Source organism: Nematolebias whitei, chromosome 6 (assembly GCF_014905685.2).
Source record: "Nematolebias whitei isolate Nwh7 chromosome 6, NemWhi1, whole genome shotgun sequence".
Lineage (NCBI taxonomy): Eukaryota > Metazoa > Chordata > Actinopteri > Cyprinodontiformes > Rivulidae > Nematolebias > Nematolebias whitei.
The window spans coordinates 9,105,472-9,117,290 of record NC_056503.1 but is presented as its reverse complement, the minus strand read 5'-3'; the positions used below and the strand labels follow the sequence as shown (position 1 = coordinate 9,117,290).

The window sequence follows — 11,819 nt, the reverse complement described above, 5'->3', positions numbered from 1 at the left end:
TGGGTCAGAGCTTGGTGCCTGAGGTAGATGATGGCGTCATCCACCCCGATGCCAGGCCGATAGGCAAACTGCAATGGATCTAATGAAGACCTCACCAGGTGGCGCAAATTGTTGAGGACCAGCCTCTCGAGGATCTTCATCAAATGTGAGGTCAGAGCCATCGGCCAGTAGTTACTGAGGTCCTTGGGATGTTTGGATTTTGGTACCGGTACCAAACTTTCCCCAGCTTCAGGCTCAGATTGAACATAAATCCCATGATGCCACACAGTTGATCTGAGCAGCACCTCAGGAGCCTGGAGCTAATTCTATCTGGACCTGCAGCTTTACGCACCTTGATCTTTCGCAGCTCATTCCTCACCTGAAGAGTTGATAGGGACAAGATGGAGGTGGGGGAAGAGGGCTGTGAAATGAAGTCTTCTGGAATGAAGGGGGAGGCTAATGGCTGAGAGCTGAGAGGTGTGATTTCCTGAGAAGAGAAGGTTAAAGCAGTCCTCATCCAATGGGAGAGTTGGGGGCAGCAGTCCATCATGCTGAAGTGTCCCTGGGCAAGACAACCCCTCATTGCCTCTGATGTGTGTCCCACTGTGTAGCACTGATAATTCAGATAGAGATCTAGTTAAAAAAAAATTGATAAACTCTCAAATAAAAAAATTACCTGGACTCATTTAATATCTTACCTCCACATCAATCTGGTTTCAGGAAACAACACAGCACAACCACTGCTTCACTGAAGGTTCTTAATGATGTTGTTGAAGCACTGGATGCTAAGGATTAATGTGCTGCACTTTTCTTAGACCTGTCTAAAGCTTTTGACACTGTGGATCATAACATCTTGTGTCATAAACTCAGAAATTGGTTTCTCAGATCGACCATTGGATGGTTCTCTAACGCTCTCTCAGACTGGAGGCAATGTGTTCAACATAATGGTACTTACTCCAGTTATTTAACAGTCAACAATGGTGTACCACAAGGCTCAGTCTTAGGACACACCCTCTTTACAATCTACATATGTAATGTAGGTCAAAACATCCCTGTTGCATCCATACATTTCTATGCTGATGACACAGTTGTTTATTGTCAAGCTAAAACAGTTGAAAAGGCTTTCCAGCTTTTGAAATCTGCATTCAACAACATACAGACAGATTTGTTCCACCTCGAACTTGTCCTAAATGCTGACAAAACCAAAGGGATGCTTTTTTCAAATAGGAAGTTGGTCCCAGCAGTTCTTCCTCTGATTTCATCCTCAAATGGTGTCCCCATTGAGTTTGTTGATTCCTATAAATATTTGGGTATCTTGGTCAACTCGCATCTCTCTTTTAAGCTCCATGTGGTAAACCTAGTAAAGAAACTGAAAGTTAAACTGGGTTTCTTTTTCAGAAACAGATCCTGTCTAACTTTGAATGCTAGAAAACGCCTTGTATCTGTGACTTTCCTTCCCTCCATTGATTATGGTGACATTATTTACATGAACACTCCTAAAAGAACCCTGCAGATGTTGGATGCTGTCTATCATGGTGCACTAAGATTCATAACTGGCTGTGATTATCGTACCCACCACTGCACCCTGTATTCACTGGTTAACTGGTCATCATTAACTTCACGCAGACTCTCTCACTGGTACATTTTCATCTTTAAATCACTTCTTGGTCTGTTGCCTTCATACATCTCCTCCTACATGTCTCTGTGTGAGTGCAGCTACAGCGTGCGCTCTCAGGACATTATTACCTGCAGTGTTCCCACAGTGAGGACTGAACTAGGCAAAAGGGCCTTCTCCTACTCTGCTCCTGTTTCCTGGAATATCTTATAAAAAGATTTGAAGCTCTCGACCTTGACCTCTCTAAGTGGCTTTAAGAATCTGCTGGACTCCTGGCAGGGAACAATGCAGACATGTTCCTGTTTTTAGTTTTCTAAATTCACCTTATAATCTAGCTGTTTTTTGTTACTTTTTTTTTAGCTATCTTATTTGTAAAAAAAAAATAATAAAATAAATATGTATGACTTTTTATAACTGTCTATTGTTGTCGCTGTTGTCCATTGTTGTCATCTTTCTTTGTTGAAATCAGGTCTCTCTTGTAAATGAGTCCTTGGGGCTCAATGGGATTTACCTGTCTAAATAAAGGTTGAATGAATAGTGTTGTGTGGGTAAATGAGGGCACAGGTTGTATTGTTGAGCACTTTGAGTATCTTGACAATATAGAAAGGAGTTATATAAGTACAGTCCATTTACCATTAAAATTACCATTTAAAATTACCATTTTAAAATTTAAAATTACCATTTTAAAATTTAAAATGACCATTTACCATTACTTTGAGTATCAATATAGAAAGGCGCTAGTACAGTCCATTTACCATTAAAATGTCTAAATGTCCATTCTGACATCCAGAACTTATGTTAAGTTCGTTTGTTAAAGCTGATAACTTTCTTAGTTTGACTGTATTCTTCCACCAACTTTTTCTTGTCACATGCGTGGTCACGTGACAAAAACTACATAAATCCAGGAAGAAGCAACAAAGAGCGGTGGGCAGCAAGAGATTAACTATCCCGTGGTTTCTTTCTCGTTGAGCTTGCGTTAAACAAATGACGTGTAAACACATCACTTGGCATTTAGGGCTCGAACATATCAATAAGCAAGTCAGTCTGAGTCTATGTCTTGATGCTATTAATATGTATGTACATTCTTTCATTTAAGTTTGTTCGGCTGCTTTGTTCGCTAGCCACTTAGCTAGTCCTGCAGTGCGCATGCGCTTTGAAGTAACAGGGAATTTTCTTGCTCTGACAAGTTAAATTCTGAACAAACTTTCTTTTTTTTTCACCACTTGTTTACGGAGCTGTTGGTTGTAGTAGGACGGGGCGATAAATACTCAGAGTTGTACAAAGCAGCTCTCCCTCGTCTTGTCTTGTTGGGGTTTTATGTATTTAGTTGGAGGCAGCTAGCTTAGCATGAAGATGCGGTTTAGCGGTGTTTTTGTGTGCGTGTTCCTGCTTTGGGTTGAGGGGTCTTGGGGTGACACACCAGCCAACTGCACCTATGAGGACCTGCTGGGGACTTGGGTGTTCCAGGTGTCCAAAGGAGGACACGACAGGACCGTCAACTGCTCGGCTGAAGGTAAGCAGCACACAAAGGGCTGATGATGATAAAGTAAAAAGTCCATGCAGATGTCACGTGACATGTTGGGGCCTGTTTCAAATGCATGTTGTTCTTTATTTCACTCGCTTGAACCAGATGTATGATTTGGTGCGAACCTTGTTCTGGACAGATGTGTTGTCTCCTCAGCCACAGGTGAGAGCACAGCGACGGTGACCCTGGAGAAACTGGCAGTGTCCACGGATGAGGTGGGAAACAGAGGCTTCTTCACCCTCATCTACAACCAGGGCTTCGAGGTGGTCATCGGTGGCTACAAATGGTTCGCCTTCTTCAAGGTAAGAGATAAAAAACACTCGAAAGTTTGAAACTTTAATGCTGCAAAACAAACTCATTGATTGAGCTCAGCTGATCTTACAATCATAGCTGTCATTCATTAACTCATCAGCTGGTGTTTGTTGGACATTATGGAAGAAAAACTTTGCTGTGGCTTGAAAGCCAAGTGGATTGTAGTCTATATTTCAACATTCAGTGGTTTCACCGTTTCTCATTTCCTTCATGATGATGATGACACATGATATCTGTAGGTTATGCTCTCTTTAGGTGCAGTGACATTAATCTTTTGGTCCATGGTTTAATTTTCATTATCACATGACACTGAGCTGAGGGAAGTGCAACAGACGTCCCGTCACGTGCATTATGATTCATTTGTGTCTGTCTCAACTTCCTCATTGTATGCTTTTTATGAAAAGTATATTTTGACACATTCAACCCTGAGCAGGATCTCAGAAACCTCCTTTCAGAACACACAGCACAACAAACGCCTGAATGCTTTACTGAAAGGGACTTCATCTGGATGGCGGTGAAGTCCTTTCACTTTAAAACAGGGTTTTTAAAGTGTGGTACACTTTTTTCTTTTACATATTTTCTACATCAGCATCCTTTTTAAATTCAATTCAGTTTATTTCTATGGCACCAAGTTACAACAGAAGTCCTCTCGGTGCACTGAACAGAAACATTCATATTTATGTATATATGTGAGGAGCAGACTGATTTGAGTTTAACCTCATCACAGAACTCTCATCTTGAGCAAACATGAAGGAGACAGTAGGAAGAAAAAAACTCCTTCATGAGGAAGAAACTTTTAGCAGAACCAGACTCGGGACATGTAACCATCTTCTTCGACCGACTGGGTTTCAGAGGAACAGATACACAATGGCAGGTCACGAATCACATGTTAAGATAGAAAAAGTATCATGAAATCTATTCAATTTTAACAATTTATTTAAAGAAATGAGGTCAGTTTATCTTCCAGTAATCTAAGTTTAAAACAGTATGACAAGCCAACCCTAACTATAGGATTTATCAAAAAGGAAAGTCTTAATCCCAGTCTTCAAACTGGACAATGTGTCAGCCTCACGGACAGAAACTGGAAGTTGGTTCCACAAGAGAGGAGCCTGATAACTGAAAGATCTGTCTCTCATTCTGTTTTTGGAAACTCTAGGAACCACAAGTAAACCTGCAGTCTGAGAGCGAAGTGCTCTGTTAGGAAAATATGGAACAATAAGATCTGTAATATAAGATGGAGCTAGGTTGTTGAGGGCTTTGTAGGTTAGAAGTAAGATTTTACACGTTTATTGTCCTTCCACTGATTGAGCCTCAGGTGATGGAGTCCTTAGTCTGCTGAGACGGAGGACCGGGGACATGTCCTCAGTGGGTGGACAAACATGTTGATGTCCATATCCAATTGAGTTAGACACGCACACAGAAATGAACACACAGATTTAATCCACAAACCGTCCCAGACAGCAGTGTCTCACAATAATCAGACACAGACTGGTGCAGTTTCCTTCACACGCATGTCTCTGAAGACCTAAAAGACTACGGTAGTTTGGCAGTAGTTTAGCACAGTTTGACGTTGTTTTATGGTGATTTAAAAGAAAAAGCCATGTCGTTCTGGCCGAGCTTTAAAAGTTCAGCTGACAAGGCCTTAAATAAAACACAAATGTGTGACACAAAACTTTTTGACGTCACGTTTAACACAAAACATTTTGTTGTTGTTTTCAAGCCGTTCAGAATAAACTGACTAAAACATGAAACGTTAATGTTCTGTTCCTTGAATCATCATGACCTCTGACCACTGCTGACAATAACGGAGCTCCTTGCGGCATTTTCGTGCATGCAATCAACATTTTAACGTCCTCTTACAAACACTGAAGAGTTCTCCCCAACATTTTTCACTCAGGTCATCTGGACATTTTCTTTTTTTTTTTTTCTCAAACATTTTGCCTTCAATCCAGAAGGCTTCATCAGTCAAGGAAACACACAACAAAACTGATTCTTCCCTCAACAGCGTACTCCAAAGTGGAACAAACCAGTTATGTTGGTGCTGAGTTGGTGTCTTTGTCACGCCCCCTCCTCCATTGGCAGCCCTCTTCCTTGTTGACAGTTGTATCAAACTGGTTGAAAACAACAAAGTCCATGCTCAATAATCAATAATAATAAAAAATAAAAATGTTGGATTGTATACCTGGATTACTGAGCATGGACTTTGTTGTTTTCAACCAGTTTGACACGACTGTCAACGAGGAAGAGGGCCGGCAATGGAGGAGGGGCGTACCAAAGAGACCATCTTATCACAAGCAGAACTGGTTTGTTCCACTTTGGAGGAAGCTGTTGGAGGAAGAATCAGTTTCGTTGTGCGTTTCCTTGATTGATGAAGCCTTCTGGATCGAAGGCGAAATATTTCAGCACACAAAAAAAAAAAGAAACTGTCCAAATGACCAGACTGAAAAATGTTGGATTGTATACGTTGATTATTGAGCATGGACTTTCCTGAAGATTACTATGTATCTGACTGACTAAATGTGAAATAAACGATACAGAACTTGTATTAAAATTAACAAAGTTGCACCTACTCTTGCAGTGAGTAGCAGCCATCTTGGATCTGAGGAACTCCCACTTTCCCAACGGGAATTCTGACTTAAGGGGAGCACCAGTTGACATTTTCCACTGGGAACTTTTAAATTCCCACTTCCCAGTACAGCTGGAATGCCATCAACTAGTACATGCTGTCATTGCTGTCACACTGTAGGAGTGTACTGCTTAGTGGGGAAAACAGTTTGTTTGTGACTCCTCAGACTGATGAAGCCCTTCAGATGGAGGTGAAACGTCTCAACAAAAAAAGAAACCGTCCAGATGACCTGACTGAACAATGCTGGATTTTTTTTTTACCTGGAATATTGAGCATGGACCTGGATGCTGTCATTCTGACTTTCCCAGTTCCAGTTCCAGTTCCAGCGTAAATGGAACATGGCATTACTTTTTCTGGTTTATTTTATTTATGTTCTCACATACCCCCCCCCCCCCCCATTGAAGAACTCTGTCGCCCCCTTTGGGAGGCTCGCTCCACACTTTGAAAAACTCTGCTTCAAAGTATTTATATTTCAGCCTTAAAGCTGTGCTCTTCTCATGCTTTCAGTACACGGAGGAAGGCTCCAAAGTGACCAGTTACTGCGACCAGACCCTGCCAGGCTGGGTTCATGATGTCCTGGGACGGAACTGGGCCTGTTTTGTGGGGAAGAAGGTCGACCCAGTGCCACCCAGAACGGATTACAAACCAGTCTTCAGCAGCGGGTATGGATTTGTCCACTTAGAACAATTTATGTATTTATTTATTGGTTAAAGAGCACAAAATAACAGTCACAGTCGTACTGTGGCAAATTTGACTATTCTGCTTTATTCCATGTTCCTTTTTTTTTATTTAATGATGTGAGCTGGATTTGGGGATGTTTTTAAAAGAAGCTACAAGATGAATTTTCATCTGATGAACCAGATCTAGATGCAGGTGTTTCAAATGAACACATTTTTATGGCATCAGGCTGCTTCCTGCATCTGGCCCATCCTGTTGTGCTGAAGCCAGCTTGTTAAGCAGAACATCTCTGTTGTTTTTAGATGTGACCAGCAACATTTTTTCTGTTTTATCTCCAAAAATTTTGGGATCTGCGTTATCCTATAGCACATATCCCAACCATAAATGTTAGTGTTTTTAAGTAATGTCAAATAAATGCCCTATAATCAAGACGAGGTTATTAGAAGATATAAAATGTCGAGAAGCTCAGGAAGTCTGACTCCGGAGGGCTGTCTTGATCATGCTGCGGGCTCGTGCTTTGGATAACTTTACACTGTTCCAGGGGAGAACAGATTAAACTACATGCTAAGGTGGTTGTTACACAATAACACCTACTCTGTTCAAGGAAAAATACTTCAGCATCATAATGAACATTTTGATTGGACTTTAAACGGCAACGATCTGATTGTTTTGTGCTTGGATTGTAACGGTCAGCAAATCTTTGCAGTGCATGTGACATCAGGTCTTTGTTGCAACATTGTTTGTGTCAAGTCTGGAACCATTCTTAAAAAACACCCTCCTCCCGATTAAGTAGTTTGAGTTCTCATGAAATGTGCAGCTGCAGCTATCTGACTGTCAGACGTGCATTTGTGTGATTTGTATCTTGATCACCCTCTGCGTGTTTGTTGCCACTGTTCGCTGTGTTGTAAAAAAACCCCGATCTGCATCCCCTCCTGCATCATTTCCCCTCTTCAGGCTGCTCCAGAAGCCGTACAAACACAACTTGGACTTCATTGATTTGATCAACTCGGTTCAGGCGTCCTGGAAGGCCTCGCCATATCCAGAACACGAGACGTTCACTTTACAGGAGCTGCATCGCAGAGCAGGGGGGCCTGCCTCCCGTATCCCTGTGTGAGTATCCACTCCCATTTTACATCTTCCACCACACATCAGTTTTTAATGTACACAAAAACAGTGTGGTGTCATTAACAGATGGTTGTTGTTCTCTGTATTTTATTGTTTATGTGATAAACAAGCCTTCACACAATAAACTTCCAGCTTTCATTGACAGTTCACGTAAATGTTTTTCCTTAATGTGCTGCTTTATTTATTTATTTATTTATTTTTTTAATCAGGCGCGCTCACATCATGCCTGTGAGCGCTGATTTAGCCAAGATGGCTGCAGCTCTGCCTGAGCACTGGGACTGGAGGAATGTGAATGGTGTGAACTTTGTCAGCCCCGTGAGAAATCAAGGTGACTCTTCATTTCTGTCCCGTAAAACTTTAATCACTATATTTGTACTGTTGAGTACTGCATCGTTTATTGTGCTATAACTCACTTGAGGTGTAATGAGTAGAATTTAAGAAGACGTTCAGGTTTAGAGGCAGACAGACCTTCAGCTCTGCGTTTAACCAGCTGTCGGTAAACTCACCGCGGAGCAGCAGCAGCTCGCCTCCTTCTCTCTTGGCACGTCTGGGTCTGCTTGCTGCTCTTGTGTTTTTTGCACGGTCTGGTGTGTGAGTAAAAAGATTATGTGGGCTGAGTACTCGGAGGGTCTGAGAGGGTCTCTGTAGGGTGGGCTTTAAGAGTCTGGAGAGAGTTGAAGTGGTTCAGCGGAAACCCTGTAAGCCACTGAGCAGGGTCCTGGAGCTTATTTTGCTGTAATGTTATGAGTCAAGGGGACTTCTTTCTTTCTTTAGGTTCTACTGCTGTTCACAAAACTTGGTTGGAGGGAGACAACTATGCTCTTGTTAGTCTTAGTAAGGAGTAGCTGCAAACAGAATCAGGGCTGCAGTATTAACACAAACACCAGACACACAAAGTAAATCTATAGTTTATAATTACTGCATCATGGTTTTTCAATATACATAAAAAATGTGTTGGTCTTTTCGTCACATTAGCTCATTTGTCTTTTAAATAAACAAAAACATTGTCTAGTTTAAACCAGGTTTAGTTTAAACCGCAAAGTAATAATGCTATATTTATTTTAGTGTTTATAAATAAGCAATATACTAAACCAGGAGTCTCAGTCTTTATGTTTAAAGGCCTTTATTTCTAAAGGTTCAAGGTTCTGTAATGTCATTCGCATCACATGTGGCACATGAGGTGAAACGAAATTGTGTACACAAGGTCCCAGTTACACCTAAAAATAGCAAAAATATAAAGTATAAAAAGAAACGGTATACAAGGATCTAAGGTATATGCTTAAAAAATATATACGGTGTATTAAACAGCAGCCTGAACATGAGTCTGTTGTGAGCAGATGGGTAAGAATCAGCAGCATGGATAATCAAAAGCTGCTGATTTCTTGCTGTATTCATACCCATCTGCTCACAGCAGACTCATGTTCAGGCTGCTGTTTGATACACCGTATTTTACATTATTATTGTTTAGCGTATATCTTAGATCCTTGTACACGGTTTCTTTCTTTTTCATTAATAGGTTATATAAAGTTACAAAATCTATTTGTCTCTTGAAAGACATACATTATACATTTTCATTTGTGTAATTTATATAGAAAAACTATTGTTTTGTGAAATAGCTTTTTTAATTTTTTGGTGTTGACAAATAGGAAAAACACTTTATGTACAGGGAAATGTAACCTTCCCGTTGAAAAGTGTTTAACTTGTTTCTCTGCTGGAACACACCTGCAGAAGCCTGTTAATCACCCATGGATTCAGATCAGGTGTGTTGAAGCAGAACCATCTAAAATATAAACCGCGGGTACAAAGTGTGAGAAAAATGTAGCAGCTTATACAACGGCAATTACGGTAAATGCTTCCTGTATTCATGTAGATTAACTAAAACAGTAGTCCCTCGTTTATTGTGGGGGGGTTGCGTTCCAGAGACCACTGTGATGGGTGAAAAACTGCAAAGTAATAACGCTATATTTATTTTAGTGTTTATAAATATTTTATGGCTTTATAAACCTTTCACACACTCTTGCAATGTTCTCTTCACTCATAAACCTATGTCATTTTAACAACATGCGTGTATGTACTGCACAGCAGCTACCACAAAATGTTTATATGGGTACTCGGCAGCTCTGCAGAAGCTCGGTTCTGTTCGGCTTCCCTGCAGCATGACGAAGCCCACCGTCCTATCCAGGCTGATGTTCACGTGCTGCCACTCCAGGAAGGACACTTGGCACGCAAGGCTGCTCATGATGTAGTCCACTACCTCGGCCCGGTCCGGAGCAGCACTACGCAACCAGAACCAGGCCGAACCCAGTCATTTTATCCAGTCAGATTTGTTCCACCTCAAACTTGTCCTAAATGCCGATAAAACCAAAGGGATGCTGTTTTCCAAACAGGAAGTCGGTCCCAGCAGTTCTTCCTCTGATTTCATCCTCAAATGATGTCCCTACTGAGTTTGTTGATTCCTATAAATATTTAGGTATCTTGGTCGACTCGCTCTCTCTTTTAAGCTCCATTTGGAAAACCTGGTAAAGAAACTGAAAGTTAAACTGGGTTTCTTTTTCAGAAACAGATCCTGTCTAACTGAGCGATGGGAAACACCTTGTGACTGTGACTTTCCTTCCCTCCATTGATTACGTTGACATTATTTACATGAACGCTCCTACAAGAACCCTGCAGATGTTGGATGCTGTCTATCATGATCTAAGATTCATAACTGGCTGTGATTATCGTACCCACCACTGCGCCCTGTATTCACTGGTTAACTGGTCATCATTATCTTCACGCAGACTCTCCCACTGGTACATTTTCATCTTTTTTTCATTCATTCAACCTTTATTTAGACAGGTAAATCCCATTGAACCTTGAGGACTCATTTGGCATCTTTAAATTCTTTAAATCACTTCTTGGTCTGCTGCCTTCATACATCTCCTACATGTCTCTGTGTGAGTGCAGCTACAGCATGCGCTGTCAGGACATTATCACCTGCAGTGTTCCCTCAGTGAGGACTGAACTAGGCAAAAGGACCTTGTCCTACTCCGCTCCTGGTTCCTGGAATATCTTACAAAAAGATCTGAAGCTCTTGACCTCTCTAAGTGGCTTTAAACATCTGTTGGACTCCTGGCAGGGACCAATGCAGACATGTTCCTGTTTTTAGTTTTCTACATTCGCCTTATGATCTAGCTGTTTTTTGTTACTTTTTTGCAATCTTATTTTAATTTGTTGAAAAAAAAAAAATCTGTATGCCTCTTTTAAAACTGTCTATTGTTGTCACTTTGTCCACTGTTGTCATCATTCCTTGTTAAAATCGTGTCTCTCTTGTAAATGAGTCCTTGAGGCTCAATGGGATTAACCTGTCTAAATAAAGCTTGAATGAAGGAATGAACCCTGCCGCCGTCTGTTCCCTGCAGCTCCCAGGACTCAGGTCACACTGAGTCCGTATCAACTGCAGCCCAGTAACTCACCAGAAAAGATACTGCTTGAAGGATGAGTTCAGCTTCAGGATTATTTGCGACTTTCCTGCCAGTTCTGTGAGCTTCATAGATGGATCGTTACTTCTGATTTTGCGTTGCAAAACTTTCCCTCTGTAGTATGTCAGGACAGCTTTGCTGTGGACACATGGGCCACCATTTATGTTATTTAAAACACGTACGGGGCACTATTTATGTAGTGAGCTAAGGCGTTAACTTCACTACTAATAAATATTCTTAAAGCTAGTTCAAACACAAAGAATATTAATTGTTTAATTACAACAGATTCTTTTCTTTTTCGAGTTAAATTTCTGCCATCTGACCAAGATAACTGTGAGTGGAGTGTTTAAATCAGTGACATGAGACGCCATTTTATCTTTGACCCATCAGAATAAATGCGGTCATTTATTTAACAGAATCAAAATTTAACATAAAAACATGTACACATTGATTTGCTGATCTGTTTCTGATTAATAAACTTGGCACGCTTTACTAACA

General features: G+C 41.0%; 2 protein-coding genes across 2 annotated transcripts in view; one reads left to right on the top strand and one right to left on the bottom strand.

Moving 5' to 3' along the window:
• Nucleotides 1-161, bottom strand: part of LOC119411512 (dipeptidyl peptidase 1-like) — a 4,586-nt gene extending 4,425 nt beyond the window's left edge. The window contains exon 1 of the mRNA XM_037678464.1: nucleotides 96-161. Within this exon, the coding sequence (XP_037534392.1) occupies nucleotides 96-161 (66 nt within the window). The remainder of the gene's footprint in view (nucleotides 1-95) is intronic.
• Nucleotides 162-2,737: 2,576 nt separating this feature from the next.
• ctsc (cathepsin C) overlaps nucleotides 2,738-11,819 on the top strand; it is a gene marked incomplete at its 3' end in the record, with an annotated part of 13,904 nt that continues 4,822 nt past the window's right edge. Inside the window, 5 exon segments of the mRNA XM_037678012.1 lie at nucleotides 2,738-3,107; nucleotides 3,276-3,421; nucleotides 6,565-6,719; nucleotides 7,690-7,845; nucleotides 8,070-8,188. Of these exon segments, the coding sequence (XP_037533940.1) occupies nucleotides 2,942-3,107; nucleotides 3,276-3,421; nucleotides 6,565-6,719; nucleotides 7,690-7,845; nucleotides 8,070-8,188 (742 nt within the window).